Here is a 14,439-nt window from a genome sequence, read left to right on the forward strand (position 1 = left end):
TTCGTTTTTACATCCGCTATTAAATGAGTTTGTAAGCCTCCTTTTCATTAACTCCAACATCTGAGCATTTCAAGTGATTCCGGAAACACAAATTCTTTAAAATCAGACCACTATATAATTATAATTATATAAAAACTGATACAACCTTGCTGCTTTATAACATCCACTATTAGTCACAGTTGGATCAAAAGGCAAACTGCAAGTGCGTGCAAACTGTAGCTTTCAGAAGTTAAAATAATTTACAAACACCTATATGTGTGCAATGGATATATTTTTAAACTCTGACCAGATGTATGGTACGCGTAAAATATGAGCAAATAATTTGTAGCCAGGAAAAAAACAGCTATCTTAGCCAACACTGACACTACACCTGGCACACGCAGAGATCACGCGACGATTGCCCGACATTTTGCCTAATGGTCCATGAGTCACTAGCTTGGCGGTGCTTTGGGTTTTCTCACAGGCTTTGGGCTTTGGAGAGCGACTGAAAAAACCTTGGATATCTAGCGGAACGTGCCCCGGGCACGAGCCATAAACCGATGGGGGTGGGTCAGGGCAGGTGACGAGTCGGTCCAAAAATGGAATCTCAACCATTTCCCAGTATTTCCGATTCCAACCCGTAAGTGGGATATTACTCAATTGTGCCATAAAATGGCCCTAAATACCTGTATATATATGGTACATATATTGTTGGAGCCATTGAGAGGTTATTGAAATACACGTACTTGATCATCACCTGGAATAGTTTTAATGGATGAATAATTGACAACGGAATCAAATCCAAAGCAAGTATTTATGGCAGGTGTAAAGTGTATTTGATTATAAAGGCTAATAGTTGGAATTTCTTAATAATTGTTACTTTGAAAGTAAGCTTGGAAGCAGAAGAATTTCAGAGAAGAATTTCACAAGCTTTGGGGAAATTTATAAAATATTTCTTATCTTGAAAGTGAGCTTGGAAATGGTAAATTTATGAGAAGATTTTTAAACAAAAACTTTACTTTATTTCGGAAATATTTAGTTTATATTTAACAAGGTTTTTTTTAAGGTTACAGAAAGAAGGAAAAAACCTTGAGCCAGGATTAATTTTTACATAAATATTATTAATTTTATTATATTATATTATTTTAATAAATTTTATATATTATATATTAAGTACTTAAAGTAAGCCCCAAAATAAGCAGCTCTTTTCAGGGATATCCTTTCAGAAGAAGGCCGAAAAGGTAAAACCTCAAAAAAAATATCCTTAAATCCCATCACTTTACATAAAGAAATAATTAAAAAAAAAAAATTACATATTATATTTCAAGCTCTACATTTTCTTTTGACTTAGCAACCAATACAAATGACTAACTTCGAACCGGTTATAATTACTTTTAATGATGAAATCGCTCAGCGATATATAGGCATCAATGAAGAATTGTAAAATTAGAAGCTGCGTTGCATAATCCAAGCCATTCATGGAGCAAATGAATCCTGGAAATCCTGACTAATTTCCCCCTTCCAAGTCGAAAGAAAGTTCCCATTCATTAATGCGCTTAATCAGTACCATTTATTTGTAGTTATAATATAAGTTATATAAAATAGTATACATAATTTATCGAGCCTGCGAGGCGGTGAATGAGCGGGTGGGTATATAAATAGAATGAGGGGAGGCGATATAAATGCTAATGGATTGACGGTTTAAATAAATAAATAGATAAATAAATAGTGGGTTCTAAGTACAAGTGGGTGGGGGGGGGGCGTGACCTTTCGGCCTTGAGATTTCATTAGGTCAGCGATTTCAGTTTCTTTTTGGTATTGCTTGCTTTCGGCTCCGAACCAATCGAGTCCCGGGTCAACCCTTGAGCATGTTGTTCACCAGCTGCTCGTAGGTGTACTCCAGAACGGTCAGGACCTTGATGGTCTCCAAGGCAATGAAGAAGGGCAGCCGCGGAATATTTTTGTGGTAGTGTATCACCTCTTTGGCATTGCACTGTTGCTGCTCCATCAATTCCACGGCCCAGTTTCTGGTGATCCGCACTGAATTCAAGATGTGCCTGAAGGTGCATTCTTTATGATTATCGATGTATTCTGTTGTATTCAACAGAGTATGCAACACAAACAGGGTCTCCACAATCTTGGGCATCTCCTCCTCGAGGCTGCCAACGGCTCCCTTGTACACAAACTTTCCCTCAGCGGTAAAATTCACCTTGCTGACCCGATCCTTGAGCGGATGCTCTAGATCAATACAACCCTTAACGTTATTCATTGCTATGCCAATGCTGCTCTCCTTATAAAAGTTCTGGAGCTGTTTTTAAAGGAAACCTTTTAGAATCACTGCTCCCAGGACCTAAGTTCTTAATGACTTACCCAATCTTCGGTAGTACAGATCACAGAGTCCTTGTGGTCCTGGGCAAACATTAGCGCATCTCTGAGCTTAGCCACTTTTGAGGTATTGACCTTCATACTTTTGCAGCTGGTCACTCCCTTGGTTTGGTTCATAAGCAGGAATTGGGGCTCCTTAGCTTTCCTCACGCTCCTCCGATGCACGTGGACAGATGTTGGTGTTGATGCTGATGTAGAAGGAGTTGAAGAAGGAGCTGGCTCCGTTGAGCTATGGCGATGTGGCAAGTTCAGATGTAATCCACGAGCTACTCTTGGGGCTGCTGATGTCCCCGTGGGCCAACTGCTGGCGGCAATGGTAACAAGCAGAAGGACACTCAATAGCCAGAGCTTGGCGAGAGCTGGAAGGTATCAAAAAGGAGGAGATTTCGGTTAGAAAGAGCGGGTCAAAAAGGGGGTTTTGCTATGACACAGATCTAAGATAGATATCAACGCTGATACCATCCCATGGAGATATAGAGCGGATTTATGGCTGAGGTGATTCAGTGGAAACCGTGACACTTACATAAACGACCAAGACCGAAGCATGAAGAGGTGTTTTTGCTAGTGCTGCTGCTGCTGGTGTTTTGTGTCAAGGAGCGAAACTTTTGGGTCCTGGTCTCCGGAATGTATTGTAAACGCTGCAAGAGCCGGTGCTCCGCGGTACAGGCACTGGTATTAACCATTTTGTAAAGCTGGTCTAGTAACTGGATTTTTTGAACTGTATATAAACTGTGCCTGGGTTGGGCTAGGTCACCAAAAGGAGCTTAAGTGTTGGAGCTGTGAGTAGCACGCGTCTGGGCTCTGCGAGATCTTACGGTTAATGAGGTTGAGTTAAAGCCACACGCCCGTTATATAGGCGCAAGCGCCATTCGCGCGATATCAATAGCCGAAGCCCCACGAGCTTACTTTATTTTATTCGGCACACTCACACCACAAGTACGCGATGCTCGCAACATACAGCAACTCACAACAGCATCAGCGTTCAAACGAACGAACCTCACGAACGCTTGATGACGAACACAGCCAGCGACCAACGACCAGCGGCCAATTGCAGGGGGCGATTCGGCAAGCAAACCCTAGTGATTCGCACCCTCTATAAACACTGGAGCAAACCCTAAGGGACTTGACTTTGACGTGTGCTAAGTTCTGTGGAAGCTCTGCTTAAATTTTAACAGGATTCGAGATCAGGAAGCGGTTTTCTAGCTGGGACCCCTACCCTACCTATCCCGCCCAGCCAAGTCTGACTCAGTGCCAATTCCCTAAGTCCCACAACACTTCTTCCTGTCTTCGGGAAAGTGAGTGTAATTTATGCACGCACGATTCTTGGCCCAAAACGGATGTTCAATTGAATTATTCGATGTTACACTGTGTAGCCTAGGGTTCCCTTTTGGCTTTTGACACTTAGCTGAGGGGTTTGTTACTACTTAGAGGGGGCTTTAGGGTCACTAAATAAAAGGAACTTAGGGAGCATTCACCTAAGACATAAGTTTCCTGGTAGGTTATTTAGATACACTAACCCATCTCTCTCTGATTAGGCATTACTTCTAATCAGAGATTAAGCACAGGTCAGACAATCTCTAAAGTCGTACTTCCTGTCTAAGTGGAACTATATTTCAGCTCTCTTTGACTTGAGTTTACTGGTAGGTTATTCAGAACCACTGACCCATCTCCAGCTCCAATTAGAAATTACTTCTAATCAGAGATTAAACACAGATATAAACCATGAAGTCAGACAATCTTTAAAGTTGAAGTTGCTGGGTAAAGGTTTTGATTTTGCGCTGGACCCACTTGCATGGCCAGTGACGCGTTGCCTCGTAGGCATTTCCGATATAATACCAATCGCTGTGGCACGTGCACCACAGGCTTCAATGAAGAATTGTAAAATTAGAAGCTGCATTGCATAATCCAAGCCATTCATGGAGAAAATGAACTCTGGAAATCCTGACTAATTCCCCCCGTTCCGAGTCAAAACAAAGTTCCCATTCATTAATGTGCTTAATCAGTAAAATTTATTTTTAGTTGTAATACAAGTTATAAAAAAAAATACACTTAAGCAATAGTATACATAATTTATCGAGCCTGCGAGGCGGTGAATGAGCGGGTGGGTATATAAATAGAATGAGGGGAGGCGATATAAATACTAATGGATTGACGGTTTAAATAAATAAATAGATAAATAAATAGTGGGTTCTAAGTACAAGTGGGTGGGGGGGGGGGGCGTGACCTTTCGGCCTTGAGATTTCATTAGGTCAGCGATTTCAGTTTCTTTTTGGTATTGCTTGCTTTCGGCTCCGAACCAATCGAGTCCCGGGTTAACCCTTGAGCATGTTGTTCACCAGCTGCTCGTAGGTGTACTCCAGAACGGTCAGGACCTTGATGGTCTCCAAGGCAATGAAGAAGGGCAGCCGCGGAATCTTTTGGTGGTAGTGTATCACCTCCTTGGCATTGCACTGTTGCTGCTTCATAAATTCCATGGCCCTGGCTGTGTTGCTTCGCACTGAATTCAAGATGTGCCTGAAGGTGCATTCTTTTTGCATATCGTCGAATTTGGTTGTATTCAACAGAGTATCCAACACAAACAGGGTCTCCACAATCTTGGGCATCTCCTCCTCGAGGCTGCCAATGGCTCCCTTGTACACGAACTTTCCCTCGGCGGTAAAATTCACCTTGCTGACCCGATCCTTAAGCGGATGCTCCAGATCCAAGCTCCAAAGCTTTAAGGTATTCAATGCTACGCCAATGCTGCTCTCCTCATAGATGTTCTGGAGCTGTTTTTAAAGGAAACCTTTTAGCATCACTGCTCCCAGGACCTAAGTTCTTAATGACTTACCCAATCTTCGGTAGTACAGATCACAGAGTCCTTGTGGTTCTGGGCAAACATTAGCGCATCCTTGAGCTTAGCCACTTTTAAGGTATTGACCTCCATGCTTTTGCAGCTGGTAAGGTCTTTGATTTGTTTCATAAGCAGGAATTGGGGCTCTTCAGCTTTCCTCAAGGAGACGTGGTGAAGGCGTCTGGCTTTCAAATGCCTGGCCCTCAAGCTCCTCCGATGCGCGATGTGGACAGGTGCTGGTGTTGATGCTGATGTAGAAGGAGTTGAAGAAGGAGCTGGCTCCGTTGAGCTATGGCGATGTGGCAAGATCAGATGTAATCCACGAGCTACTCTTGGGGCTGCTGATGTCCCCGTGGGCCAACTGCTGGCGGCAATGGTAACAAGCAGAAGGACACTCAATAGCCAGAGCTTGGCGAGAGCTGGAAGGTATCAAAAAGGAGGAGATTTCGGTTAGAAAGAGCGGGTCAAAAAGGGGGTTTTGCTATGACACAGATCTAAGATAGATATCAACGCTGATACCATCCCATGGAGATATAGAGCGGATTTATGGCTGAGGTGATTCAGAGGAAACCGTGACACTTACATAAACGACCAAGACCGAAGCATGAGGAGGTGTTTTTGCTAGTGCTGCTGCTGCTGCTGGTGTTTTGTGTCAGGGAGCAGGACTTTTGGGTCCTGGTCTCCGGTATGTATTGCAAACGCTGAAAGATACTATGCTCCGCGGTACAGGCACTGGTATTAACCATTTTGTAAAGCTGGTCTAATAACTGGATTTGAACTGGATTTGAACTATATATAAACTGGGCCTGGGTTGGGCTAGGTCACCAAAAGCTTTAGTTTTGGAGCTGTGAGTAGCACGCGTCTGGGCTCTGCGAGATCTTACGGTTAATGAGGTTGAGTTAAAGCCACACGCCCGTTATATAGGCGCAAGCGCCATTCGCGCGATATCAATAGCCGAAGCCCCACGAGCTTACTTTATTTTATTCGGCACACTCACACCACAAGTACGCGATGCTCGCAACATACAGCAACTCACAACAGCATCAGCGTTCAAACGAACGAACCTCACGAACGCTTGATGACGAACACAGCCAGCGACCAACGACCAGCGGCCAATTGGAGGGGGCGATTCTCTCAAGCAAACACTAGTGATTCGCACTCTCTATAAACACTGGAGCAAAGCCTAAGGGACTTGATTTTGACGCGTGCTATGTTCTGTGGAAGCTCTGCTTAAATTTTAACCGAATTCGAGATCAGGAAGCGGTCTTCTAGCTGGGACCCCTACCCTACCTCTCCCACCCAGCCAAGTCTGACTCAGTGCCAATTCCCTAAGTCCCACAACACTTCTTCCTGTCTTCGGGAAAGTGAGTGTAATTTATGCACGCACGCTTCTTGGCCCAAAACGGATGTCCCATTGAATTATTCGACGTTACACTGTGTAGACTAGGGTTCCCTTTTGGCTTTTGACACTTAGCTGAGGGGTTTGTTACTACTTAGAGGGGGCTTTAGGGTCACTAAATAAAAGGAACTTAGGGAGCATTCACCTAAGACATAAGTTTCCTGGTAGGTTATTTAGATACACTAACCCATCTCTCTCTCTCTGATTAGACATTACTTCTAATCAGAGATTAAGCACAGGTCAGACAATTTTTAAAGTCGTACTTCCTGTCTAAGTGGAACTATATTTCAGCTCTCTTTGACTTAAGTTTACTGGTAGGTTATTCAGAAACACTAACCCATCTCCAGCTCCGATTGGATATTACTTCTAATCAGAGATTAAACACAGATATAACCCATGAAGTCAATCTTTAAAGTTGTAGTTGCTGGGTAAAGGTTTTGATTTTTCGCTGGACCCACTTGCATGGCCAGTGACGCGTTGCCTCGTAGGCATTTCCGATATAATACCAATCGCTGTGGCACGTGCGCGCGGTAGCCACAACTACATACTGGCTGGAATGGGTATTGGCCAAAGTGAGTACACAAATCGAAGGTGAATTTTTCAGTATAAGAGTCTCGTGGCTGTCTCTTCGAAGCTACTCTCCCCCTCCTCCTGCAAGCCAAAAGGTGAGGTCTCTCTCTATGGGTTTTGGATCTTAGAACCGAACTGAGGAGTTACTCATGCGCCCCCGGGGGGGCATCAGATTCCGGGCTTATTCCCAGCATTTGGATTGCGTATGTTGTCGTCGTCGTCGCTACCCATTAAGTCTCCCCAGGGTGGAGTTTCGTATCAAAAAAAAGCAAGAGAGTTTTCCCAGGCACAATGCGCACTTCCAGGGCAGCAGCTTCCGTTCAAGCGAATGGGGCAAATTCCAATTACTGGGCAGAACCAGAAATTAGAGCGCGACTTTCGAGTTTCTGGAAACTGAAACTGGGAATATTTTCGAATGTTTTTTTCTAAGATTTTCGATATCTTAGATTTTTATTCTGAGCTTTGCGTCTACTTTGGAAAACTGGTCACTTGGTTGGCTTGTTGACTGTTAATTATCGCACTCGAGGTGCTAATTTTGGCCACGCACACAAGTCATCAAAAAAATCTGCAACGTCAGAGCCGGTGTCTAGAGGGAGTTCCGCTATCTCCTGGCCATATTTGCTAACCCTTTTTTAGATATGACGACCATTGCCAGTGACGAGGGAGCTGTTTCCTCCATTGCGTGCACTTCCTTTTCCAGAGTGACGTGGCATTATCAAATGAATGACAAGTTTTTAGGCAAATATTGTCTAATATTGCACTTATCAGGAGGCTGCACGCCACTGCACACGCCCGTTATCGGGGTTATTATATAGTGTCATTATATCTTTGCTATATCTAAAACTATGTTTACAGTGTCTGCAGTTAAAAGGCCATAGAAATATGGGTCACAGTCCCTTTTCAGGTTTCCTTATCCACGTTTCTTTCCCCAATTCATTATGCCATTTTCCCCCAAATTATCCCTGTAATTTTTTCCGTAATTCTCCCCACAATTCTCTCTACAGTTCTCTCCTAATTATACACACAATTTTCCCTCAGTTTCTTCCACAAGTATCCTCCACTTTTTTTTCCCAATTCTCCCCCATTCTTCACTCAGTTATCCCCACAATTCTTATTCCGATTCTCTTACCAATTCTCCCCCAAATCTTCCACTAATTCCCCCCTTTTCCACAAAATTCTTCCGCTGATGCTCCACCAATTTTCCTACAAAATTTCTCCCCTGATTCTATTCAAAATTTCCCCAATTTCTTCCCTAGATTCTTCTCTTATATTCCCACATTCTTCCACTAATTCTTCCCTTGATCCTACCCCAATTCTTACACTAATTCTCTCACCCAACCAATTCTCCGACTAATTCTTCCTCTAATTCTCATAGAAGTTTCCATAAATTCTCCACCTGATTCTCTTCCAAATTCTCTTCCCTGTATTCCTTCCAATTCTCCCCCAAAATCTCTCCCTGATTCTCCCCCAAAATCTCTCCCTGATTCTCACCCATTTGTCTTCCCTTTTCTCCTTTCAATTCATCCACCGATTCTCCTTCAAATTCTTCCCCCCAATTCTCCCTCCGATTCTTATCCAAATTCTCTCACCAAAATCCCCCCCTCAATTTTCTCCCAAATCCTCTCTCTATTACTACCTCAATTCTCCCCCAATTTTTCCTGAAGATTTTCCGCCTGATTCTCCCCATTTCTCCTCCCTTTTCTCTCGCCAATTCTCTCTCCATTCCGTCAGAAATAGTCGGTGACGCAGTTGTTTAGCTCAGAATCCCAGCGAGGAAATACCCCAAATTGTCGTCACCTGTCGCGACCAGATGGGAGTGGGTCGAACTGACCACAGACACTCTGGGTTTACACACACACTATAACCCACTCTAAGCTATTGCCATAGCTATTACCTGCGTATCAGGGTAAATCACCTAGCAAAAGCCAAGCTGAGCTCTGAGCACGGTTGTTTCTCCCTATTTGCATTTGTGTTTAGAGGCTCCTCCAGCGAGCACTCGCTTGGAGCTCTCCCAACTCTCCGGCCGCGTCATCACCCATTCAGGGCGGCGATCGGCGGACGGATCTTCGGCCGGGCGGCACACTCACATGTTTGCCCAGCGCATTATATTATGAATGGAGGAGAGCTGTGGGAAGCACTTGGACGTCGTGCTATATGCCAAACAAGGGGCTCGGACAGGTGAGAGAAGTGGCTATTTTTGGCACTCGCCCTCTTCCACAAGTCATGGTGCGAGGTGCTAGTTGGTTGCTAGCCTATGAGCCACCGGGATTCCCTCAGATGCCGGATTGTTACTCTTGTTAATGTCGTCACTTGTATGCATATCGCGTATACGCCCCGTGGGCTGCAATTAACTAAGATCTCACCTGTGTGGAGTCACTGGAAGTGGCCAAGTCGAAACCAAATGGTAAACAAATGGAAGACCTGAAAGGAGAAAGGATAAAAGGATTAAAGGATATTGTTAAGGGTTGACTTTGGAGTTCGAAATTAACTTTCATTGGAGACCTGAAAGTAGGCAACACTCTCAAGCAAAGCTTTGTCCGCGAAAGCTCAACGAAAGCTGCGGAAATTATTAGCTGCCTGCTTTTAGGTGGCACCACACACAGTGGCTTCCCCACAAAAGGTCGAACCTTTTAACTTTTGATTTCAAATTTATTCAAAGCTAGACGATCGCGTGAAAAAAGAGAGTGAATGATGAATATCAGTTGAGCGGATATCATGCCATTTTTTTTATATATTATGTGTTAGATTTATTTTCGAAGCTAAGCAATGGGCTTGGGGTGTTCCGAAAAACGTTTTAAATAAAAAATTATAGAGAAAGTTTGAGCTTATAAATGAGATTGTTATTAACAACCTAGTCAAAACCTTGATTTTTTGATATTAGTGGGAATAAAATATATATACATATAAGAAAAATATTAGTAAGTATTTCATAAAATATTCCATTAAAATACCTAAGCCTAGAAAAATATCTTCTTAACTTACTAGAAATGACACGGAAAAGTTTTTAAATAATTTATAGACAAAATAGTAATATAAAATATTTAATAAAGATGAATATTACCTTAAACATTAAAATAACAATATTTTTAATATTTCAAACAAAATATTAATTTAAATATAATCAATATACGTTACACTTTTCATAAATAAAATTATGCCAAAGCAGGGGTATTACTGTCTATCTCTGAATGATTTTCCCCACTAAAGACTATAATAAATGGAATTTTCACAAAGATATTGATTTATTAGCCATTTTCCCTTGTTAGAAGCTCGATTGTAAACTTCCATGCATAATTTTCCCATAGAATCACGTATTGCCCCGGGCTAAACTCTACCAGAATGACCCACAGAAGAATCTGGCTGCCTCTCTTCTGCTGGCTTTCTGCTGTTGCTTTCACACACGCTCGCTAGGGTCTCTTGCTCTCTCTCGCTTTTTAATGACGATCTGCTGAACGTTTCCCACACGCGCTGATGTTTACTCACCTTTTTAAATGCTGTGTGTATGTTTTTTTTTTTTTTTTTTTTTTTTGGCCCAGGTAAGCCAACGTCAATTAAGGCCCAGCGACGACACAAGAAACTCGTGAAAAATCCCCGAATTGGCAACGGTATTAAGCGTGCAAGAAAATTAAAAAAAAACAAGAAAGGAAGCTAACTTCGGCACGCCGAAGTTTGTATACCCTTGCAGATATTATTTCATTAAATTTTACCTATACTTATTGTTTAGAGTTTGACAGTTACAGTTTTACATTCCCAGTTTTACATTTTCTCTACATCTACCGATCGGTTTATATGGCAGCTATATCATATAGTTGTCCGATTTTCATAAAATTTATACCAAAGATCTGAACTAATAATATAAGCTTATATCTCAGAGTAGATAAAAATAGGTTGAAAAACAACGAAGTTATAATGTTTTTTATATTAATTTCCCGATCGTTCCTATGGCAGCTATAAGATATAGTCGTCCGATTTTCATTAAATTTTTATTGAAATTCTGAAATAATATACAATGGTCATATCTAAAAAAAGGCGCAAAAATGTTGAAAAACAGCCAAGTTATAATTTTTTTTCTAAAAATTTATCGAACATTTGTATGGCAGCTATATGATATAGTCGTCCGATCCGGCCCGTTCCGACATATATAGCAGTGAGAGCATATAGAAGACTATATGCAAAGTTTCATTCAGATAGCTTTAAAACTGAGGGACTAGTTTGCGTAGAAACAGACAGACGGACAGACAGACAGACAGACAGACAGACAGACGGACAGACGGACAGACGGACAGACGGACATGGCTAGATCGACTCGGCTGTTGATGCTGATCAAGAATATATATACTTTATAGGGTCGGAAACGTCTCCTTCACTGCGTTGCAAACTTCTGACTGAAATTATAATACCCTGCAAGGGTATAATAAAACGCACACAGGTAAGGGTTTAATTTCGGTGGCGGAACAGAAACAGAAACGAACCGGCGAGGTCGAATGTTGAAACAGAACTGAGGCGCACCAAATCGACAGCTGGAGAGGTGCTGATGATGATGATGATGACAGCGGCAGCAGGAAAATCCGTCAAGACGCAGCAGCTGCTGCGGTTTGTTTGTATAATGCAAGTCTCCCTAAAATCGATCAAATTTCCCTGATCCTTGCAGAGATTCTGGCAGAATCATAACCTGCCTTAGCCTTAGCCTTATCTAGTTTGTATAATACAATTACCAAAATCCCCTTTTTATACATTAAAATCAGCTCAAGAGCTAGGTATACCACCTGTAAGGGCCGCCACTGTGGTGTGGGCTGTGTCTTTGCTAAGACGGTTAGGTAACCAGCTAAAAAAAGCCCTTTTGGTTTTAATCCTAGCTAAGGAAAATGTATTTAATTACTGGATATGAAAAAGTTTATAACAAAATAAGCTAGCTTATGTCATTTTAAGCATTTTGGAAATAAAATAATACATTTTATTTATTAAAAATCATTTAATTTTTAATAAAAACTTTAAAATGTATTGTTATATTTTGTTAAACATTATTGTTATAATATTTAATATTAATCCTAAAATTTGTTGTTTTTATTTTTTAAATTTGCCTTTTATTTACCAGTTACCATCTTGATTGCTCGGCAATTTGCTTATAATTATTAGCTGAATGTCTAGCTGCTTAGCTTAGCCACACTTGTGGCCAAGGTTTTCTCACCCGTGTCCTGTGCTGCCCTCATTCTGTGGTGTCCTGACATCGCATGCAGCTATCGAAGCGTTCGAATTTCACGCTTGACAGGCAACCCGACGGACAGGGGCTCATGCAGTAGAGGTCATCTCGAAGAGGGGAGTACTCTGCATCAGAAGAGGTATGCCAGGACTAACAGGTTATGGGGATATATTATATTATTTATAAAAAAAAAAGATTGTAAATATATACAAAATATATGGGACTCATGTTTATTATTATTTGCTTTGCTTTTATAATACTTTACCCATTTGAATTCATAAATAATAAACCAAAAGATTTAGAGTCATCCTGTCAACCCAAATCTAAAACGCTTGGCTGGACTTTGTACTTTTTTGTTTTCTTATTTTATTTCCAGGGTATTCCCCAAGCCACACTCTCAAAGTCCTGGCCGCGAGCTGTTTTGGCCGGTCAAGCGTTGCATAAAGCGCATTAACATTTAATGCCTGTTGCCGTGGCCAAGGCCGGGGCCATAGCCATGTCGTCCTTCGCTTTTGGCTGCTACATCCAGGTAGCTGCCGAATTTGCGTTGCATACTTCGAGGGGGCTGTGGAACGGATGTTTGATTTATGACTGCCTGCCGCTGGGCAGGACCCAGGACCCTCCTCTCTCTCTCTCTCTCTCGCTGTGTGCACTTGGCAGGGATGCCCATCAATCATGGAATTGGAATCACAATCGGAGCCCCCCAAAAACCCTTCAGAAATTAAAGCAACGCCAATCTGTACACATAAACTATTTATTTCCGCATATATATATACTATATATATATATATTTCCATATGTATATATAGATGTATATAGATAATGTATATGGGTGTATATCATTTAGCTGTATATTTGGGTATTGTATGTGTGGTAAAGTACTCTCGCCTGGTGCACATCCCCACTCACGCCTCCACCAGCCACAGCCTCTCTTTCTTTAAAAGAATATCTTTGCATTCCTTCTCCCTCCTGACTTCTTCTCTCTTTTTTAAGTGAATCTCTTTGGCACTGTGGGTGGTGGAAGGGCGAAGAGTATGGCCTACTTGGAGCACACATATCTCCATTATCTCCACTCCCATGTCTCTTAGTTATTTTTCATCGGCTTTAACTTGATATCGTTTCTTTACATATTATGTGTCATCAATTGATTGTTTTACATTTGGTTGCATTTGGATTTTGGCTTACAAAAAAAGGAAACAAAAAAAAACAAACAAACCACTTTCCACTTCTCAACTCTTTGCTCGCATACGCATAATTATGTACAAACGTATTCCCACGATTATTTCTTTATTTTGCTCAGATATTTACATAGATATATATTTATATATAGACCTTGGCCATATAGTATGTGCTTCGTTCGCCCAGCTTGTCACTTGCCGTTTACTCACTAGATTATGCGTAGTTTTGCCCACTTTTCCCCCTGCCCTGGATGCTGGATCCGCTGTGTGACCCAGCAAAAGGCCCGAAAGCCAAAAAAAATCATTAGATCAGATCGCTTGCTCAACTAGTAGTTAAATTTAATATTTGAGACCAAAGACAATGCAATATAAGATACGTAGCGACATATGATTTTCGCTCTATTGAAGTTTGGTTGAAAAGGAAGATAGTAAGAGAGAGAAAGATAACTTCCTGCCTGCTTAAGACTTTTTCGCATTTTTTAGAAAATTGGTGGGAAAGAAAGGAAGAGAGAGAGAGAAAAAAAAAACGATCACGTATATGTTGTTGCCTTCTCTATACATTTTTACGCTCTTAAATGTTGTTCTCTCTGCAAACTTGGTTAAAAAGAAAGAAAGTGAGAGAGCTTTCGCAAGCTAGATCTGCCTACCTGTGTAAGATTTGTTTTGCTCTCTAGGAACTTGGTTGCAAGAAGAAGACAGAGAGTGAGAGAACAAAATAAATCGCGTATACGTTCTTGCATTCTCTTTATAATTTTCTTCTCTTTCTTACATTTTATCTCTCTGCAAACTTGCTTAAACAGAAAGACAGTAAAAAAAAGAGAAAGAGCTTATGTAAGCTAAATCTCTGCCTACCTGCGTAAGACTTGCTTCGCTCTCTGGGAACTTGGTTGAAAAG

General features: G+C 41.6%; 2 protein-coding genes across 2 annotated transcripts; both read right to left on the bottom strand.

Annotated features, from left to right (window-relative positions):
- Positions 1-1,603: 1,603 nt before the first annotated feature.
- LOC108083346 (uncharacterized) lies at positions 1,604-3,167 on the bottom strand. The gene is made up of 3 exons (XM_017179089.3): positions 2,888-3,167; positions 2,350-2,723; positions 1,604-2,287 (listed from the first exon to the last, which is right to left on the bottom strand). The coding sequence occupies exons 1-3, from the start codon at positions 3,045-3,047 to the stop codon at positions 1,835-1,837; spliced, it is 987 nt and encodes a 328-aa protein (XP_017034578.2). The 5' UTR covers positions 3,048-3,167; the 3' UTR covers positions 1,604-1,834.
- A 1,229-nt stretch (positions 3,168-4,396) lies between these two features.
- LOC108083398 (uncharacterized) lies at positions 4,397-5,943 on the bottom strand. Its single transcript, XM_070288549.1, has 3 exons — positions 5,781-5,943; positions 5,195-5,616; positions 4,397-5,132 (listed from the first exon to the last, which is right to left on the bottom strand). Exons 1-3 carry the CDS (start codon positions 5,941-5,943, stop codon positions 4,677-4,679), a joined length of 1,041 nt encoding a protein of 346 aa, XP_070144650.1. The 3' UTR covers positions 4,397-4,676.
- Positions 5,944-14,439: the final 8,496 nt, after the last annotated feature.

Source organism: Drosophila kikkawai, chromosome X (assembly GCF_030179895.1).
Source record: "Drosophila kikkawai strain 14028-0561.14 chromosome X, DkikHiC1v2, whole genome shotgun sequence".
NCBI lineage: Eukaryota > Metazoa > Arthropoda > Insecta > Diptera > Drosophilidae > Drosophila > Drosophila kikkawai.

Coding starts and splice junctions, on each gene's coding strand:
- LOC108083346 (XM_017179089.3), bottom strand. CDS start 3,047: ATGGTTAATACCAGTGCCTGTACCGCGGAGCACCGGCTCTTGCAGCGT. Junction 2,724..2,887: donor CTTCGGTCTTGGTCGTTTAT/GTAAGTGTCACG, acceptor GATACCTTCCAG/CTCTCGCCAAGCTCTGGCTA. Junction 2,288..2,349: donor TCTGTACTACCGAAGATTGG/GTAAGTCATTAA, acceptor CTTTAAAAACAG/CTCCAGAACTTTTATAAGGA.
- LOC108083398 (XM_070288549.1), bottom strand. CDS start 5,943: ATGGTTAATACCAGTGCCTGTACCGCGGAGCATAGTATCTTTCAGCGT. Junction 5,617..5,780: donor CTTCGGTCTTGGTCGTTTAT/GTAAGTGTCACG, acceptor GATACCTTCCAG/CTCTCGCCAAGCTCTGGCTA. Junction 5,133..5,194: donor TCTGTACTACCGAAGATTGG/GTAAGTCATTAA, acceptor CTTTAAAAACAG/CTCCAGAACATCTATGAGGA.